The following is a 19440-nucleotide window of genomic DNA, read 5'->3' on the forward strand; positions in this document are numbered from 1 at the left end:
CACCCACAGATGGATCTAATCATTTAAACTCCTCCAGAGTATATCAGGCATATCCCAACTCTCAACCCAAAGTTGACTGCTGAGAAGTACTCCAAATGGTTTTTATAAATGAGCAAACCATCAGCATATATATCTGTAATGGAGGTACAAGATGACTTTAAAGAGTTTCCTTTCAAACCTTCAACGTTGTCAACTAGATGAAAACAACATGGAAATGTATATTTTTTATGGCAAAACGTAAACATAAAAGACTGACAAACATCACGAAACGCTTTATATGCAAGAAATGCTTTCCACACAATCAGTTCACATCACTTGGAGAGATTTAATAGTTACATAAGGAGTGAAAAGAATCGCAATAGAGCAATGGTTCTTTTATAAACAGATATCAATAATCTGCTCATGGAAGAGCAGATTATTGTTTTTATTTGCATAAAAAATATTAATCTTATTCACCAAATCTCAGGTATACATGTCATAAGGGATGTTGAAATTTCAGTCTTAAACTGTTTTCGTTAAAGAAAAGAAAAACAGTGTTGGATGTGTGAAATTGTTTTCTGTATTTCTCATGTAAAACACTTTGCATCATGCCAAAGCCAACTCATCACTCTCACTCAATAGTGTTAGGGAGTGGGAATGTGAGCAAACAGGGAGATGAAGGGGAAGAAAAAAAAAAAAGAGAGGTGTGGGTAAAGCTACGCATTATGCCTTGGCTTTGGTCTTGCGGCCACCTTGTGTGGTAGCACTTTCGTATTTGGCCACCAGCTCCTCTTGAGTGGCCGTTGAGCATTGCGCATATCGATACAACTCCATCGTGAATTCTCCTTTTCCCTACGGGGTTGGGTTTGGGATTCCAGTTACGGGATGAGGTCTTCGTTTGATTTTTCAATGGCAAATGCTGTAATTATACCACTTGATGTTGTGGTAAATATTCACTGATCAACCATACATAAAATTGACGTGAGAAAGTGCTCAAGGAAGAGTAAGTCGGCACTAAGTGAGAGACCTCCACTGGGCAGTACCACAAACCAACAATCATAGTCGGTAGTACAATGTGCATTTTACATACACTACCGGTTAAAAGTTTTAGAACACCTCAATTTTCCAGTTTTTATTGAAATGTATGCAGTTTAATGTCTCAATGTATTCTGAAATTAAGCATAGAACAAATAAACAATTGGAGATAAAAAAAAGAAATCATAGAATCATTTTGTTTAACAAAATTTAATTAAAATTTTTGACTCAGCAAAGTAGTCACCTTCTGCAGATATAACCGCCGAACACACTCGTGGCATTCTTTCTACAATGGAAATCAAATATTGTTCGGGAAGTTCTACCCAACACTGTTGCAGAAGTTCCCACAAATGTGTTGCACTTGTAGGTTGCTTTGCTTTCACCCTTCTGTCCAGTTCATCCCAAACCAGCTCGATGGGGTTTAAGTCTAGAGACTGTGCTGGTCATTCCATGATTTGGAGCCTACCGTCTTGTTGCTCTTTTCCTCGAAGGTAGTTTTGACATAGCCTGGAGGTGTGTTTAGGGTCATTATCTTGCTGTAGGATGAACCCCTGACCAACAAGGCATACACCAGAGGGTATTGCATGGCGCTGCAAAATGCTGTCGTAGCCCTTTTGGTTCAGGGTGCCAGTCACTCTGTGCAAGTCACCGACTCTGGATCCAGCAAAAGAGCCCCAGACCATCACGCATCCTCCTCCATGTTTGACAGTTGGTGTCACACACTGAGGAACCATCCTTTCCCCTACTCGACGGCGTACAAAAACCCTGCGTGATGAACCAAAGATTTCAAATTTTGATTCATCGGTCATAAGACCTTCTTCCAGTCTTCATTAGTCCACTGGTGGTGCTTCATGGCCCAGGCAAGCCTCTTTTTCTTATTTTGCCATCTTAGCAATGGCTTTCTTACTGCCACTCGACCTGTCAAACCTGCAGCTCGAAGTCTTCTCTTCACAGTTGAAACGGAGACTTGCTTACTTCGACCAGTGTTAAGCTGTGCTTGAAGCTGTTGTCCTGTGAGCCGCCTATCACGCAAGCTGTTGACTCTCAGAAACTTGTCTTCTGATTCTGTTGTGGCTTTGAGTCTGCCAGACCTCTTCCTGTCAGAGTTTCCTCCACTTTCCAATATACTACTTCCTGCAGTGCAATATTGTCCAAATAATGCTTCAGAGGGTGTAATAACACTTTGTTCCAATACTGCTTTTATACAGACTGTGGGTTTGTAATCAAGTAATCAGCAGAGGTTGGGACACCTGTATGAATTGTTTGCATCAACTTTCAAGGCTTAATTTACTTACATTGCTGCAGAACAGCTGTAAGTTGTTAACCCATTACTTGTTCCCTGAAGAAGGCCTTGTTTTACAATATAACTGTGCAATTTACATTATTTCCCCGTTTTTGCTAACCTAAACTTTTTTTTTTAAACCTCGAGCAGTTTACTGCTTACCTTTGTACCATTTCAGGTTATTCACTGGACATTAAACTGCGTAAATTTCAATAAAAACTGGAAAGATTGAGGTGTTCTAAAACTTTTGACCAGTAGTGTACTACTCAGCAGTATAATGAGCATTTTACTATGATCAATAAATACAGTACATAAGCTATACGGTGATAAAACGTGAAAATGCAAGCAAAATATATGGATACCTCTGTAGAAGATCGTAGTTCTGTCGAGTAGCCAAACATGCAGTTGAGAGGAACCTGAATAAAAGACAGTAGCATGTTGTTATAAACAAAGTAAGAAATCATCTGAATGTAAGGAATGGCAGAACAGTGACATACTACCTCAGCCAAGATGGTGACTATATCGAGCGATCCCTCCTGTCCTGTTATTATTCCATGGCGGCGCTGAAGTCCACCAGTAACAGTCCCCTGGAATTCCAATGGCATTGTAACTTCAACGGCCATAACTGGCTCCAGAACAAAAGACTGGGCTTCAGCAAGAGCTGGTGGGAGGAGAGTTAACAACATTTCAGGATGTATTAGCAAGAGGTTTAGTAATCAAGATAAAGAACAACTGATTTGTATTAAAATGTGCATGCATGTATGTATGTGTATGTGTATGTGTGTGTGTGTGTGTGTGTGTGTATATGTATGCATGTGTGTGTGTATGTATGTATGTATGTATGTATGTATGTATGTATGTATGTATGTATGTGTGGATGTATGTATGTGTGTGTGTAACTGTGTATGCACGTGTGTATGTAAGCTGGTCTGACTCCACCCACAATTGTAACCTGAAAAAACAGTCTACCATTTTTGTGCCATGCTAAATCTTAGACGTCTTCGGAAGAGTCATATTGACAATCGCCATCCCCTCCTCACTATATAGTGGGGTGGCTTAGCCCAAATATTCAAAAGAATTGTGCATTTTGTGAAACAAGCACCAAATTTGGCACAAATGTACATTAATATGTTGCGAACATTTTCAGATATTGGGCCACTTGAAATTCCGTAATTTTTTTTTTCAAATTTTTTCAAATTTCGTAATTTCAAATTTTTCGGGTGACACCGTCACAATTTCGGTCTTCGAGGCCGGCTGATAGGCAAAGTGTGACCGGAAGGGACGAGGTTCTCCTGACCACGTGGCCCTCGATCTGGGAAGCGAGAGGTGTTCCATTAGTGGACGCGCCCCTCACGCCCGACTTTTGGGCGGCCCCGGCAGGCCGTTTGTTTTGACGTTCCGTGACAGGCCCCGCACCCCCACCTCCGGGCCGACCGGAAGCTTGTGCTGAGTACATCATACCTGAACAACTCAGTGAGGCAGAACACAGCAGTGCACACCAGGGTGACCCCTTCAGTGCATAAACCAATTAACCTGTCCACTGCAGGGCATATAGAAATGAAGTTATTTTCTGCATATAATAATAATATAAGTTCAGTTCTATATAACAATTTCTGTTATCACCACTACCACTACAACTACCACTACTACAAGCTTTGTCTGGAATTTTGTGGACTAACAGACAAACAGACATACAGACAAGCTGGGATCAAAACATTACCTCCTTCCACCATTGAGTGTAGAGGTAAACATCATGGAAATTATATCATGCCCTAGATTTAATTCATGCTTACCCGTGTATTTGCTTCACTGGTTCACAAGGTCTTTTGCATACATGTAATTCAGACTCTCGTCTTCATTGCTGACCACACAATGTTCGCAACATATTAATGTACATTTGTGCCAAATTTGGTGCTTGTATCACAAAATGCACAATTCTTTTGAATATTTGAGCTAAGCCGCCCCACTATATCGGCCGGCCTCGAAGACCGAAATTGTGACGGTGTCACCCGAAAAATTTGAAATTACGAAATTTGAAAAAATTTGAAAAAAAAAATTCCGGAATTTCAAGTGGCCCAATATCTGAAAATGTTCGCAACATATTAATGTACATTTGTGCCAAATTTGGTGCTTGTATCACAAAATGCACAACAGGTTTGCTATGCTGCTACACTAATAACCTTTCTGTTCAGTGTGAAACAACCAAAGCAATTGTTGAAAAGATCATCAGATATCAAAAGATTGGAGTCGATAGGCATCATGGGCTTTGGGAAGGCGACATACGCATGGGCATCAGGCTTCAGGCCTAGGCCTCTGGTGTCAGCCAATGGACCAGTGCAATTGGAACGAGAACGGCACTCGGCAGAGCATATACCTCCACCAGGCTGAACAGTTTATGTTTTATATCCCACTGATCGGCCAGATTTGGATTTGGACCTGAACCAAAATCTAATCGGCATGTTCTTGTCACCTACCCAACTCATCCACAACATTTTGTCATAACCTGTCCACAACTATTTGAAATATCGTTTTTGGGCCCATCTATCAATGAAGAATCACTTTTAAAAAATTCTCATATCCAGATCGTCACCAAAATCGAATCAATTTGTCCTCGTCAAACACCCAACCTGTCCACCAATTGTCGTCCCAATTCGTCCATAACCTTTTAAGATATCCTGCTCACAGACAGACAGATATATAAACAAACAGGGGTGAAAACATAACCTTCGTTTACCTTTGGTGGCAGAGGTAAAAATACCATCTGTTGGTCATTGAAACATACCCTTTTTTGCACAATAATGTAAAATGAGTATCCTCATTGAAATTGTCGTGACATTCGAAATACATGAACGCATTGAAGCTAACCTTTTAGTTTATCCAGGAAAATCAGATTCTCAATGCTTGCGGAATATTTTTTTATTGCAGGTTTATGAGGAAAAAGTGGTGGGCGGGGAAGTCAGGTGCAGTGAATTCACAAATCCCAATCGTTATGCAAAATTAGCATATATTGTTTTAAAAAATTCTCTTTTTAAAGTTTATCTTCAATAATCCAGAATTCTTGTAAAATGGGAAGCTGAATCACACTTTTTGTCTTCCCTAGAAGAAATATAAATGTGAATAACATTCAAGGCTGGCAGGATAGTCCACACGTATGCACATACCAATGAGCTGTCTCGTCTGGCTTTGAATATTGTGCGAGCTATAAATTGTCATCCTGGTGTTTCACAGGCATATTGAGGAATCATTGTGTGTACCATCCCTGGAATGGGTGTTAAACTGGGAGTCCAGTCTGCCAGCATTAGTTGGGGGGCGTAAAAGATCTCACTGTGTCCTTCACAAACAGTAGTAGGCTCCGGGCCAGGTATGGTCCATCTGCACCCCCCCCACAACTCTCCGACCCTGGGTTTTTCTGAACCATTGGGGTGTCCTGGGGTGGAAATCAACTGGTAACAGTAAATAAACTTGGACTCACTACCCATTTGGTACCTATATTGGATGGTACCCTCAAAACAGCATATTTTTAAATCCGCGTTGCGCCATATTCGACACACGTGTTCTTTTGGTATTTGTGCCTGCTAATATTAACTCAGAATAAAAAGTTATATACCAAAAGAAAGCTGTTCATCTACTGATCATCATATAATATTGACACATTACTTATAATGGTACCTTAATGGTCATAACTAGTGCTGAATAGCAGTACCCCACTTTAACGTAACATAATTCGGTATCGACCGTACTATTTCATCTTACACACATAATATGAACACATTACACCTGATATGCTTACATATATATTTTATTGGCTTTCTCCTGTATATCAGCTTTAATTTGATACCAGATACATCCCCATAGCTTCAATTCTCTTTTTTATACAGCGTGTCAAAGATACTACCGGTATGGGGTGATATTGTAGGCGATGCTGCATTTGTCAATTTACAAATGCTGCCACGTATATCATGTACATATATGTTGGACACATGACAAAATCTATGTATTGTTAATATGTGTTACTTAATATATTGTTGTATTGATGTATCACTGTAGTTTATTGCAGGAATTTTGACGAAAATGGCATGCAGATCCTTCCATGTTTGTATCCTGCGTAAATTGAGATCATCAGATTGTACAATTATGTTATTTAAGTGTCTCTTACAGCGACAGAACGAGTCAATTAGTTAAGTTAAACACCTTTTTTTACATAGTTAAGTATGCAATATAAGATATTTTTTATAATTAAGATGCAATTTATAATAATTATTCAGCTTGGTACTTACCAATATTTTGATGTGTTTTGCAGGTGAAGTAACAACGCTAATATGGAGTTGTATGTTGTATGTTGCGTCCATCAACGGTATGACTCCCCTCTTCTTCAGCTTCGGTGGCCAAAACTACGCCAGGTATTTGTCGTATTTCTCCATCTTCTTAGCCAACGTAGATAGCTCGCACCCGGGAGCTTTGACCCTCATTCGACGAGGAGCAATCAGTGTTGCTCGCTCCTTTATCCCTGGGAATCGCTGTGCTGTTGACAAGACAATGGAGGAAACCTTCATGAGACATGCAAAGTCTCATGGTGGTGCTGGTGCGGGTATATCTGGACTACTCACCAATTACCAGGCATATCAGAGGTGGGTCCGCACCCTTCACGAAAGGTCTCTCTACGTTGATGCATGTCTTGGTATGGCTCACATGACAGACAGCGGACAGGACACTAAGCATCGTGATGTACGTCCCAGAGAGGTGAGAAAAGGAGAGAGGTTGGTGAAGAAGACCATGGATGCGGTATGCAGTTTCCTGAATCCATTCACGGTAGACACAAAGGACCAGCTGTTGATTCTATCGTCAGGCGGTGCAGCCTCTGATGATGTTGCTGCAGATGTTCTGAAGGCTGAAGCCATCGGTCAACAAGCTCATGATAAATTTGTTGAGGTCCGACTGAAAACTGGCGAAGATTTTTTTGAACCAGTAAAACGACTCAATCTCAAAACTCTGAACAACATGAACAAAAGTTCCAAGACCAAGACATCAAAGAACAAAGTCACCCAGTTCAAGCACCAGGGAAACGTTGCATTTCAGCTTTTGCTGAAATCGCAAAATCAAGGGCTACAACTTGACCTAAAGGAACTGATGTCATACCCATTAACTCCAGTACCATACAGCTTGGCGACCGGAGATGGGTACCTAGCAAAGACAGACAAGGCAAAGGCATTCCAGCTCCTGACCAAGGACTGTACTGACATCACTGTACCACAGGCAAGGGTCACCCTGACAGTGTATGACGGAAATGCCACCTTCTACTATCTAAAAGACATTCCTAACAACTTCAGCCAGATCTGTTCCAAGGTCTTTGACATCATCAGTAAGACAGGAGATGTGGTGTTCAGCACAGATCAATACCTACCTGGATCAGTGAAGTCGATGGAGAGGCGACGTCGCGGCTGTGGAGAAAAGTTGATTCTAAAAGGAGAAGCTACAAAGAAACCGCAAGATTGGAAAATGTTTCTCTCGAACGACGAGAATAAAATCCAGTTCATCCGACTGCTACTCAGGCTCTGGAACAGTGACCAGTATGCTTCTCGGTGCCATGGTCGAAAAGTGATCTTGATATGTGAAGGGAAGGCATACCAACTCACATCCACAGATGGTCAGACAACAAATGCCAAAGAGTTGCCTCAGCTGGAATCGTCTCAAGAAGAAACAGACTCGCGCGTGATATTATACGTAAACTACGCCAGGAGCCAGAAATATGAGTTTGTTCGAGTGAAGAGCCCAGACTCGGATGTATTCTTCATCTTACTGCACTACGCCGCATCGATAAACGACATAAAGATACTGTTTGACACAGGCACAGGAAACAAGCAGAGGCTAATAAACGTCAGTAAACTCGCAGCAGACTTCGGCCAAGAGAAGAGTACTGCTCTTATGGCACTTCACGCCTACAGCGGTTGTGACAGCACTAGCGCTTTCCGAGGGATTGGAAAAATCAAACCTGTTAAAACGCTGCTTCGTCTGCCGCAATACATCCCTATTCTCAACAAGCTTGGAGATACGTGGGATGTGCCAGAAGAGCTGAACAATCAACTAGACAGCTTCACATGTGCCATGTATGGAAGAGGAAAGGTATCACACGTTGATGATCTGCGACTCCTGAGAATAAATGAGCTATGTGCCAAGGAGAATCGTCACCTACCCTCAGGCAATGTAGACATGGCCAATATTCCACCATGTATGAGGAGCCTCACACAGCACATCCGAAGGGTCAACCACCAAGTGGGAATTTGGAAGAGAGCTCACGTTCCTCGACCAAGGATTCCCAAAGCAAGTCCAGGCCATGGCTGGGAAGAGGAGAAAGGCTGCCTGGATCCTCTCTGGTATGATGGAGACATGCTTCCGCGTGAGCTGGCTGATATAGCTCAGGTCATGTCAGACGACGATGAGAGTGATGATGAATCAGGTGATGAAACACCTGATGATATGGATCGTGTTTTGTACAGTGATACCGATGAAAGTGACAGTGACGATGACTGATCATGATGGACATATGCCATTCGTGCAAGCAAGCCAACTTGACTGCACTCATGCAGTGTTTGACTTTTGTTGATAATTAACAAAATGCAATTGTTTGTTTGTGTTCTTTTGAGAGTGGATACTTGTATTATATGATATAATGTGGTTAACTGAGTGTACGACATACATATGTAATTGTAGGGATAAAACTGACTGTTAATATTATTATGATATCTGTTGTTGAGCAATAATGTTTGGTTTATCATCAAAATATTCGATACTAAAATTTTTTTCAATGGGATGTTAAAATTTAGTTTCAAATAAGAAATATTTTTACTTTTACAGTAAATATTCGAGCATTACATTGTTACTGTTCTGTGGAAGGTGTTTGACCCAGTGTATGAATATTAATATGATGATATTAAAAACTACTGTGATTAATAAACAAGTTTTTCTTGTTTAATATGTTAATAAGATGGCAGTATGATTATGATATTCGATTATGAATGACATTTATAAGTGTAATAGGCAGTTCTTTTGAATATAGACAAAGACTGTTACCGAGATTATATGATTCATGGTTCCCGCGAAACAGGTAGTATCTTTGACACGCTGTATAAAAAAGAGAATTGAAGCTATGGGGATGTATCTGGTATCAAATTAAAGCTGATATACAGGAGAAAGCCAATAAAATATATATGTAAGCATATCAGGTGTAATGTGTTCATATTATGTGTGTAAGATGAAATAGTACGGTCGATACCGAATTATGTTACGTTAAAGTGGGGTACTGCTATTCAGCACTAGTTATGACCATTAAGGTACCATTATAAGTAACTAGGGCATGCCCGTACTATATATATGCCCGTACTATATATCTATCTAAAATTATATCCCCCCCCTCTATTTACATGAAATGGTTTGGTCCATTCGCAACGCCAAAGCGAACGGCGAACGGCTTGCGAGTACAGTGACAATCCCCCCCCTCTATTTACATGAATGGTTTGGTCCATTCGCAACGACCACAGAACCCCCCCCTCTATTTACATGCAATGGTTTGGTCCAAAGCGAACGGCTTCCGGAGTTTGGTAAAGAAATCGCCATCGCGTGCACAAACGCGCAGGAAAGCGAATGAATCGCAAATTCGTTTTTATTAGTTGTAAAACATAGTTTAACGCCAACATAGTTTGCAAACGTGAAATAAATGAATACGCTCTCAAATGTGCCATCCGAGGCAGAGTGTGCCCGCCACGTTCGGCACACGCGATCGTTCGCTGCTCTCTGATTGGTTGAATCGTTTTTTGGACATAGCTCGGTAAGTAATTGTCCGATTAATATGAAACCTTGAAAAGGCACATCCTCGGGTCCCCAGCAATATACCTGGCAAGTTTCAAGTATATCGGACCGGTAGTTGTCGAGAAACAGCGGTCACAGACAAACAAACAAACGTACAGACGTACAGACAGACAGACAGAGATTACTGGAATTATAGATAGATGTGTCAATATTCTATGATGATCAGTAGATGAACAGCTTTCTTTTGGTATATAACTTTTTATTCTGAGTTAATATTAGCAGGCACAAATACCAAAAGAACACGTGTGTCGAATATGGCGCAACGCGGATTTAAAAATATGCTGTTTTGAGGGTACCATCCAATATAGGTACCAAATGGGTAGTGAGTCCAAGTTTATTTACTGTTACCAGTTGATTTCCACCCCAGGACACCCCAATGGTTCAGAAAAACCCAGGGTCGGAGAGTTGTGGGGGGGGGGGGGGGGGGTGCAGATGGACCATACCTGGCCCGGAGCCTATAGGCGAGCAAATTTAAAAAATGAGGCAACATGGACAAATTACAAATTCATTCTCCTATCGAAAGGGGTCATTGCATTAGCAGAACAGCCATGCCCCCAGCAAATGATGATACCCACAGCCAAGTGCTGCATAACAACGAAGAAAAAGAAGAGTGCATTCAAAAGTTTGGGGTGAGGATTTGAACTGGTTCCTATTGAGGGGTGTGGGAGGAGTGCAGGGGGGAGATCAAAAATTCCACTATACTTGTGTACATCTACCATATAATACACAATGTCACTTTGTGTATTTGTACAGATGTCTGTCCCCCTTCATAAGGGTAGGTTTTAGAGGCCAATCTTTTAACATGAATGTGTGTTCACTACGGTCTATTTTTGAGGATAAAACAAACTCGAAAAACATTTTCCATAAAAGAATAATTATGTCTCTTCTATCGGAATTGTAGATGGTGGCTTGCAAACTGAGCCTCAAGGGTGGTGTACAGAAAGGTTGTTTTTTTTAAATAACAATAAATACAAAGCGCAAGAGGTGAAATTTGCTGCACATGATGTGAAACGCGCGCAGAGTAAAACGAGTGTTCATTTATGTCCGTAGAATGACATTTATGTCTGATCTAATCAATAAAGAAGATACAATTATACCGAGCACCAGGCCGAGGCTTCAGACTTTGGCATACTCACGAGGCTGCACCGTCAAAGAAACTGTTCCAACTCGTCATTTTTGACGGGCTTTTTATAAGTAGCAATAAATAATGTAATAAATAGATGGTCACTTGTAAAAGTTACCACACATGTAAACACTTAAACGCAAATTGATCGATCACAAGTTAGTGAAGACAATTAGGACTGAATGATAAGAGTTGCCTGTGCTGGGGAGAAAAGTTGTACTATCCATTGTTGCACTAGACACTGCTGTCTCCCCAGTTTCAACTGTGATGTATGTGTGGATGTTTTGTTAGATTTTTAAAAACAGGATGTTAATAGGTGCCATGGGCCAAATATAACTTATTTTCCTATAAAATATGGCACTCTTTGTTACTGTAGTGGGAGCCAAATGGAACTCAGACCTTGGCGTGTTGCTCCTTCACCAGCATGAAAAAAGGCCAGTTCATTGGAGTCGACCGAGTGGCTGGCACCATCTTCCAATGCAAAGCGTACACCGGAGAGACGTAAGCCTGCCAGTGGACCGTACTCAATAGCTGCCAGAAAGCCCTAAGTAAATAAACAAATGAACAAGAAAAAGTGAATAAAAAAATAACTGGCTAAAGAGAGATGTGATTTAAAAAGAGCCTATAGATGAAGAACTACTTATGGAGAAGAAATTAGCAAGAGATGTTGAAGCTAACACAATCAGGAATTTGAAAACGTTTTGCTTTCAGGAGAAATTTTAATAAGGGGTCATGTAGATATACAACAACAACAACAGGCATTTTAAGGCCATTTTCCCTGCAAGAGTGGGGGTTAGCCTTGCAGTCCCCATGACAATATTCTCCATTTTGCCCTATTTTCTGCATCTCCCCTTGTTATCCCCCTTGCCCGCATTTCTTCTTCCACCATCTTTAGCCAAGTCTTTCTCGGTCTTCCCCGTCCTCTACTTCCTTCTACATTCATTTCCATCACTCTTCTCAACCAGTCACTTTCATCCTTCCTCAACACATGACCAAACCATCTCAAACTGTTTCTCTTCACAGCATCCATCACAGGCTCTATTCCCATCATCTTTCGCAATTCATCATTTGTCTTCCTCTCTCTCAACGATACTCCACACATCCATCGAACCATTCGCATTTCCACCCTTTCCAGCCTTTGTTGCTGCTCTACGTTCATTACCCATGTGTCGCTCCCATAAATCATAACACTTCTCACACATGCAGCATACACCTTTCCCTTCAGCTTCAACGACACTCCCCTCCTCGTCAGCACGCCACTCAGTTCCCGAAACTTCTTCCATGCACATCTCCCTCTAGCAACCGTTGCCAAGTCTGATCCACCTTCTCCATTCAGCACGTCTCCTAGGTAACCAATGTTTTCACACCTTCCAGCTTCACGCCATTCACGGTTATGTCGATATGATATTATATAATATGTAAAACGGTAAAATTGTGGTATTTTGACTTCCCCATTCTCCTTTACGGCCCAATTTCCCCATTCTGTTCCCATGCTCCAATCTTCTCCAAAGCTCTTTTCCATTTTATACCCTCTCTTCTTTAATTTCCCTTCTCTCCCTTTTCTTTATTATTTCATTAGAGTTTCCACCTCTTTTCAATTCAATTTTCTCAATTTTCCTATGCTTCACTGCTCTGCATCCTCTCCTTTGTATACATGTCCTGAAAAATAGGATCCTTATTGGTGAACTGGTGTTTGTTGTTACCTTCTCAATTGCGGGCAGGAACTGACGTGCGATGTTCATACCATAGGAGTTGTTTATGAACTCAACATTCAAGTATTTTTCAGGAGGCAGAGGTTCAAGCACCCCAATAACTTTCCCATACTGCCCCGCTCCACCGCTCTGCCTTTTGTGTGTGTATGAGAAGCTGACAAAGAAACGAGGCAAGTCAGTCAAATAGTTATAGAGAAAGTCAGAAGGTGGGCAAGAGGTGCACTAGAGAAGAAAAGGCAATGATTTGGGGGATTGTAGTGTTGGAGCTAATGGTGAGTTTAGAGGCTGAGGAGACAGACTGCTTTGGAAGAATATGTGGCAGATAGAAGTGTAGAATACTAGGTCGCAGTGTGTGTGTGCTGATAGAAAATTCCTTACTGAATGGGCTCGGCAATAGTCTCACGGAAAGCAACTTTTGGTTTTCCTTGAATACACTTGCAATTATATTCACGCTCCATGCGCTAAGGGAACGAAAAAAAGGATAAAGTGAGAAATATTCAGGACTTGATGATCACATACAGGACCCAGCATTGTAGAAATCTTGGAAGAGCTCTCAATCCTCATATTTGTTTTATATCTAACTTCCAACCACACCACAACATTTCCTGTGCAGAACCTAATGCCAATACTCCAAATCACACAGCACACATCAACATGTAACTTTCTCAATTAAACCTTGCTCTGTTACCTGTGCATAGATCTCAAGATGAAGTTCACCCATGCCAGATACAATTGTTTCTCGATTATCTGTGTCAAAATTCACTTTGAATGTAGGGTCTTCGCGTGTGAATCGTGCAATGCCCTTTGCAAATTTGTCCACATCTGCCTGTACCACCAGAATGGGAAAACGATGTAATCAGCAAATCAAGATCCTTATGTTGACCATCGTGCAAACTACATAGTGACACATACCTTATCTGCAGGTCGCATTGAAAGAGAGATGACTGGTTCAGGGATATGGATGGATTCCTGCAAAAACAAATTTTCATCCCATCAGTATTACTACCAGACTCTTGTTGACATCATGTACAGTAGAAACAATGTTTGAACCACACATTTGCTGCACATAAAAAAATATGGTGGTCTGAACATACGTGTCGTCATTCCAAAGAACACCTGCAAGATACTTCTTGCTCAGTGAAAATATTTCTCAGTGAAAAAGACAAGGAAAAGTGTTGACACAGGGTTCATACCATTGACAGTTGCTTGTTATCTGCAGAGGAGAAGGTATCCCCACTGGCACAGTCAATGCCAAAGACAGCACAGATGTCTCCAGCAAACACGTCATTGACATCCTACCAAATAATGGGTCTCACATAAAGAAAAGAAACAAATTTTTAATCGCTCTTCTTCCCAATACAAAAGGACCGAGGTGATTTTCCTGAATTTGTTAATTTGGTACATCACATGTAGAGTTCACTGCAATGTTTCAGGCAAAACTGGTACAATATAAAGTTGTGAACCAAACAATATATACAGTATATATATATATATATATATATATATATATATATATATATATATATATATATATATATATATATATATATATATATATATATATATATATGTATATATATATATATATATATAGTTGCGGTTCTGAGAATGTACATATACCATCATTAAAGGTTAAAGGTTTGCCCCCATAGTTAGTCCACATGCAACACGTAGGCCACCTTAGAACATTAGTTATGTCATCGTATGTGTGAGGATAAGGCCATTTCCATTGGTGATACCTGCGTTGTGTAAAATAAATAAGCTTAGGTCCCGTTCATTTTGCCTCCACCCTCCAAATCTACCTCGTTGGGCAGCATCCATCCCGCGCCCCATTTTGGCTATGGCACCTCACCTTAGGATGCTCACTAGTCGAGGGACACGAGGTAGGCCTGAGAGAGGGTGGAGCCGGCGTTGAGGTCGGGGAGCGGCAGCGAGACGGTAAGAGCCAACAACCAACCAGGGCTCGGGTGAAATGGCGTGGTAAGGGCGCGGCTGGCAAATTACAGAGGGTTCGCTGGGCGGCGCTATACAAACGCGTGCACAAAGCCCTCGAGAGGACTTATGCGACGAGGACTTATGCGACGAGGACTTATGCGACGAGGACTTGAAGGAATTGCGCTTTACCAGAAGGACTCGCTGGGGAAGGTTGGCTTTGTAAAGGACTGTCCAGGATTGACGCCACAGCGCGCATGATAAAGGCCTCGTGAGGAAAGCGCATTGGAAGAGAACTGCAGCGGATACGCGCTTTGATTGAAAGAGCACGTATGCTATTGAACTTGCATTGGGGAGCACCTATTGAGTGGTATTGGGAGCGCGTATAGCGCCAGTGCATTTATTGCGTACACGGCTGAGCCGCGAAGTAACCGCCAGCCAAACTTGCCTTTCGCCCTGTAATTGTCCGCTCCGCGTAAACGACCCGCGGGGAGCTTGTGCTGCCCTGACCATCTGCTTCACTGTACGAGTCGGGGACAGGAGCGACTGCCTGGACGCCAACATCCCTGGACCATCACCCTGACCTTCTACATCCCCGTGTGAGTGTGTCTGAGAGTGAAACGGGCCCGTGTCCAGGGGATAAGTATAAGACTGTATAAGCTTCACTGTGTGTTCTTCTTCTCCTTCCTGTACAAATTGTAATAAACCAATTGTTATTCCTTGTTTCTTCCTAATTCAACCGTATCAGTCATTTCCTCCATTGGGTAAGCGTGGCACGATTCGGAACCGCTCAGATCGGGTTTAGTTCCTGTTAACAGCTCGGATCACGGCTCGCTGTTGCTCGGCGTTTCCACTACAACCGTGATTCGGGTTGGGTTATTTCCTTGCTTCCTGGGAGGCGTTGGTAATTAGGTATTAGGAATTCGGCCTACGACCCTACCCAACGCTGACCGGAAGGAACGTCATAGCCCCGGATCGCGTCGGCTAGAAAAAAGACAAGGGGACTAATCCCCCCTTTGTAAGGGGAAAGGCCGACGTTGAGATCCGCAACAATATATATATTGTTGTGGATATGAGGATTGTGTTTTTTTATTGCTTTATTGTGGACCCTCCTGCCTCCAGTTGTGTATAAAGGTCAAAGGTCGTTCCGTAGTTATTTCATAAGCACCCACGTAGCCAATAATAGATTTCCTCCTTGTTGACAGTTATTTCCTTATTCTGTGTAGTAGGCTAAGGATTTGTTTTCCATTAATTGACACTCCATTGCACCGAATTCAAATAAATAGATCCCCTTTCATTCCCATTTCCAAAGCCTTTCCTACCAACCGCATTTGCTGCAGCTGTGGGTTGCTGTTTTCACCGCGACTCCATTAGCCACGAGGTAGGCTCGGAGAGGAAGGGGGAGGAGCTGCCGAATCCTGGGCGTGCCCGCCCATCGTCATCAAGGGTGGAGCCAGAGGGCCCGTGCCGACCAATCAGGGCCGAGGCGAGCTCACCGATGGGCGTGTCGTGGAGGCCCGCGGCTTGATTTGCCCGCGGCGTTATAAAAAGCGCACGCGGAAGCCTTTGATAGGAGTGATGAGAAGGAGGCCAAGAGGGAAGTGCGCGAGAGAGATGAGTTTCTGAGTCCCCCAGAGAGTTGCGCCAGAGATGGCAGAAGAGTCCAGACTGATTAAAAAAGGAGTCCTGAGAAAGCACACGACGTCCCCACGGCAGCAGTTTGAACCACAGGAGCTTGAACCACAGGAGCTTGAACCACAGCAGCTTGAACCACAGCAGCTTTGAACCATCGCAGCTTTGACCGCCGCAGCTTGAGCGTTGTTTTTTGGCCTCGGGGATGTTGGATGCTTCCATTGTGATGACTGCAACTTGGTTTCTGGGTCGTACCCATAAACCCAGGACTCATCGCCAGTGATCACTGTGTTGAGGAAGCTGGGATCGCTGTTCACAGTCTCCAGCATGTCCTGTGCGATCTCCAAACGGAGTTGCTTCTGCTCAATCGTTAGCAGCTTTGGTACGAACTTCGCTGAGATTCTCCTGAAGCCCAAATCCTCCTTCATAATGGAATGAACGGATCCAATGCTGACGCCCACCTCATCTGCAAGTTCTCTGATTGTGATTCGACGATCCTGCATCACCAGGGTCCTCAATTGGTCAATGACGATCTCATTTTGGGATGTTGAGGGCCTACCCGAACGTGCTTCACTCTCCACTGATGTGCGGCCATCTTTGAAGCGGTTGTACCACTCCTTTATCTGTGTGGTGCTCATTGCTTCGTCCCCGAAGGCCTGTTGAATCTTGCGGATCGTTTCCACTTGGGAATCGCCAAGCTTTACACAAAATTTGATGCAGTAGCGTTGTTCAGGTTTTTCCGTCATTTTGTCAAAAACGAAAATCCGACGGCGCTCACTTACACTTCCTCACTCATCGGCGGTCTGCCGTCGAATGACAGCTTCTGCAGGTGGGAAAAAATTCACGCGTGCGCATTAGGATCGCCTACATACGTGCACCAATCAACGCCTCCCTAGCTTCATTTGTTTACGCACGACAAATTAAGGTCGCATACTTTTTGAACACACCTTGTATGTGAGTGGGCCCATTTGTCTGGGAATAAGTAAGACCGACTAAGCTCTGCTCTGTGTCCCTTTCCTTCTACAAATCCTTGTACAGTGTAAATAAATTCTGTTCTTCCTTCTGATTTGACCGTCCTGTCTCTTCCATCATTGGCTTCGCATGGTACGAATAAAACCGCTCTAATCTGGTTCCAATAAAAGTAACAGCATGAGTCACGTGATACGCATTCCGCTCGGGCGTACTCAATTAAGCGTGGCTCGTGCGAGGCTCGATCCCCGCTTCTGTGGCAGCGTGGGTACCAAAGGTACGTGTGAATTTGTCCCGAAACCCTTTTTCACGTTTGCCCGGAGGTGGCGACTCGGTCACGCGGACCCGAAGTCCCAGGGGGAAAAAGGGGTTTCATCCCCCCTTCATAACGGGAACGGGATTCGGGGGATCCGCAACAATTTGGTGTCAGTGGAGTGGGATTTGAACCCTAAAATTTTTTTTTGGACAAATTGGCCACAGCAAATTGGTGTTTGGGAGTGTGAGATAATTGGACTTAGAGTGCGCTTCACGGGCTCGAAATTACGAGTGGACGAAATTTAGTTCTTTTAAAATCCAAATTATATTCGTACCATGGCTGGCCAAGGCGGTCAAATACCGGTGGGGGTAATGGAAGATGAAGTAGAGGTAGAATTGATGACCCAGGACCCACAGGAGGAGTTGGTAGACGAAGGGAAAATTGATGAGGGTGCGGCAGCTGGCGAAGAAAATGGCAGCGCCTCGCACGTGGCGGCGGAAGCCGAGCCCACGATGCCAGGGTACATGCAATTATTTATGGCACAAATGAGGGCCTTTATGGTCCAGACGGGTGAAGACATGAAAGGACTGAGGGAAGAAGCAAGGTGTAACAAGAATGGGTTGGAAAACAAAATGGGTACCCAGGGGGACAAATACACCAGGGACATGAAAGAAATGAGAGACGAAGCAAGGTGTAACATGGAAAAATTGGAAAACGAAATAAAGGAATCCAGATGTGATATGGAAAAAATGAAAGCAGCATCAAAGAGGGATATATAAAAAATGGGGGAGGACATTGGACGCAGGTTGAGCGAGGAGGTCGCGGTGGTACACAACGAGGTGACACGGTGTGAGGAACGCGTGGCGAGCGAGCTAGGGCAAAGGACAGCCAAATTGACCGGGGCTATGGAAGTTGCGACATGAGGTGTAGGAAAGCCGATGGTCGTCGCATTGGAAAATAAAATTTTGAGGGCACCAGCGAAGGCTGAGTTGGACGAGAAAATTTTAAGGGCGCCGACGAGCGTCGAGCTAGAAAAATAAATAATTGAAATTGAAGAGACGGAAGAAACAGAAAATAAATCACGGGAGGTTATGGAGCCTGAACAAAGTCTGTATTTACACCGTGATGCCATGCTTGCCGACTCCAATAAAAGTTAACAGGTGTTGCCGGGGAAGGAGGACCCCGAGGTGAGTGGAAAAAATGGCGCGAATGTGTTTGGCGCGAACGGGTTTTCGGCGTGCTTGGGACAAAAGCGAGACCCGGGCATTCGCGGTTGGGCCATTGTGTGGTGTACGAGTGAGGGTGGCACAATTTGCGAAGGGCCCATTGTGCGGTGTACGAGGGCGACTGGTACGGAGTGTGAGAGAGAGTCCGTACCCAGGTGCGTGGAGCGCGAGTGTGTTACGGAATGTGTACGAGAAGAGTGTGTGAGAGAAAAGTGTGCACCAGAGTGTGCAGCAAAAGAGTGTGTTACGGAGTGTGTACCGGAAAAGTGTGCGCCGGAGTGTGCAGGAAAAGAGTGTGTTACGGAGTGTGGGCGAGAATGCACACCGGAGTATGAGCAGTTTGCGCACCTGGGGGTGTGGAAAAAGAGTGTGCGAGGGCCGAGTGCGTAGAAGAAAAGTGTGTACTGATGTGTGTGAAAGGCGTGAGTGCG

At 43.3% G+C, this 19440-nt stretch overlaps 1 protein-coding gene across 1 annotated transcript in view; it reads right to left on the minus strand.

The window, feature by feature from the left end:
- Positions 1-305: 305 nt before the first annotated feature.
- Positions 306-19440, minus strand: part of GFM1 (G elongation factor mitochondrial 1) — a 94766-nt gene continuing 75631 nt past the window's right edge. The window contains exons 10-18 of the mRNA XM_068131542.2: positions 14188-14289; positions 13907-13963; positions 13683-13820; positions 13373-13455; positions 12986-13148; positions 11682-11826; positions 2797-2957; positions 2659-2712; positions 306-831 (exon numbers count right to left, since the gene is read on the minus strand). Coding sequence (XP_067987643.1) covers positions 703-831; positions 2659-2712; positions 2797-2957; positions 11682-11826; positions 12986-13148; positions 13373-13455; positions 13683-13820; positions 13907-13963; positions 14188-14289 — 1032 coding nt within the window. The 3' untranslated portion in view covers positions 306-702. The remainder of the gene's footprint in view (positions 832-2658; positions 2713-2796; positions 2958-11681; positions 11827-12985; positions 13149-13372; positions 13456-13682; positions 13821-13906; positions 13964-14187; positions 14290-19440) is intronic.

This window comes from Myxine glutinosa, chromosome 1 (genome assembly GCF_964187855.1).
Source record: "Myxine glutinosa chromosome 1, kmMyxGlut1.1, whole genome shotgun sequence".
In the NCBI taxonomy this organism is placed as follows: domain Eukaryota; kingdom Metazoa; phylum Chordata; class Myxini; order Myxiniformes; family Myxinidae; genus Myxine; species Myxine glutinosa.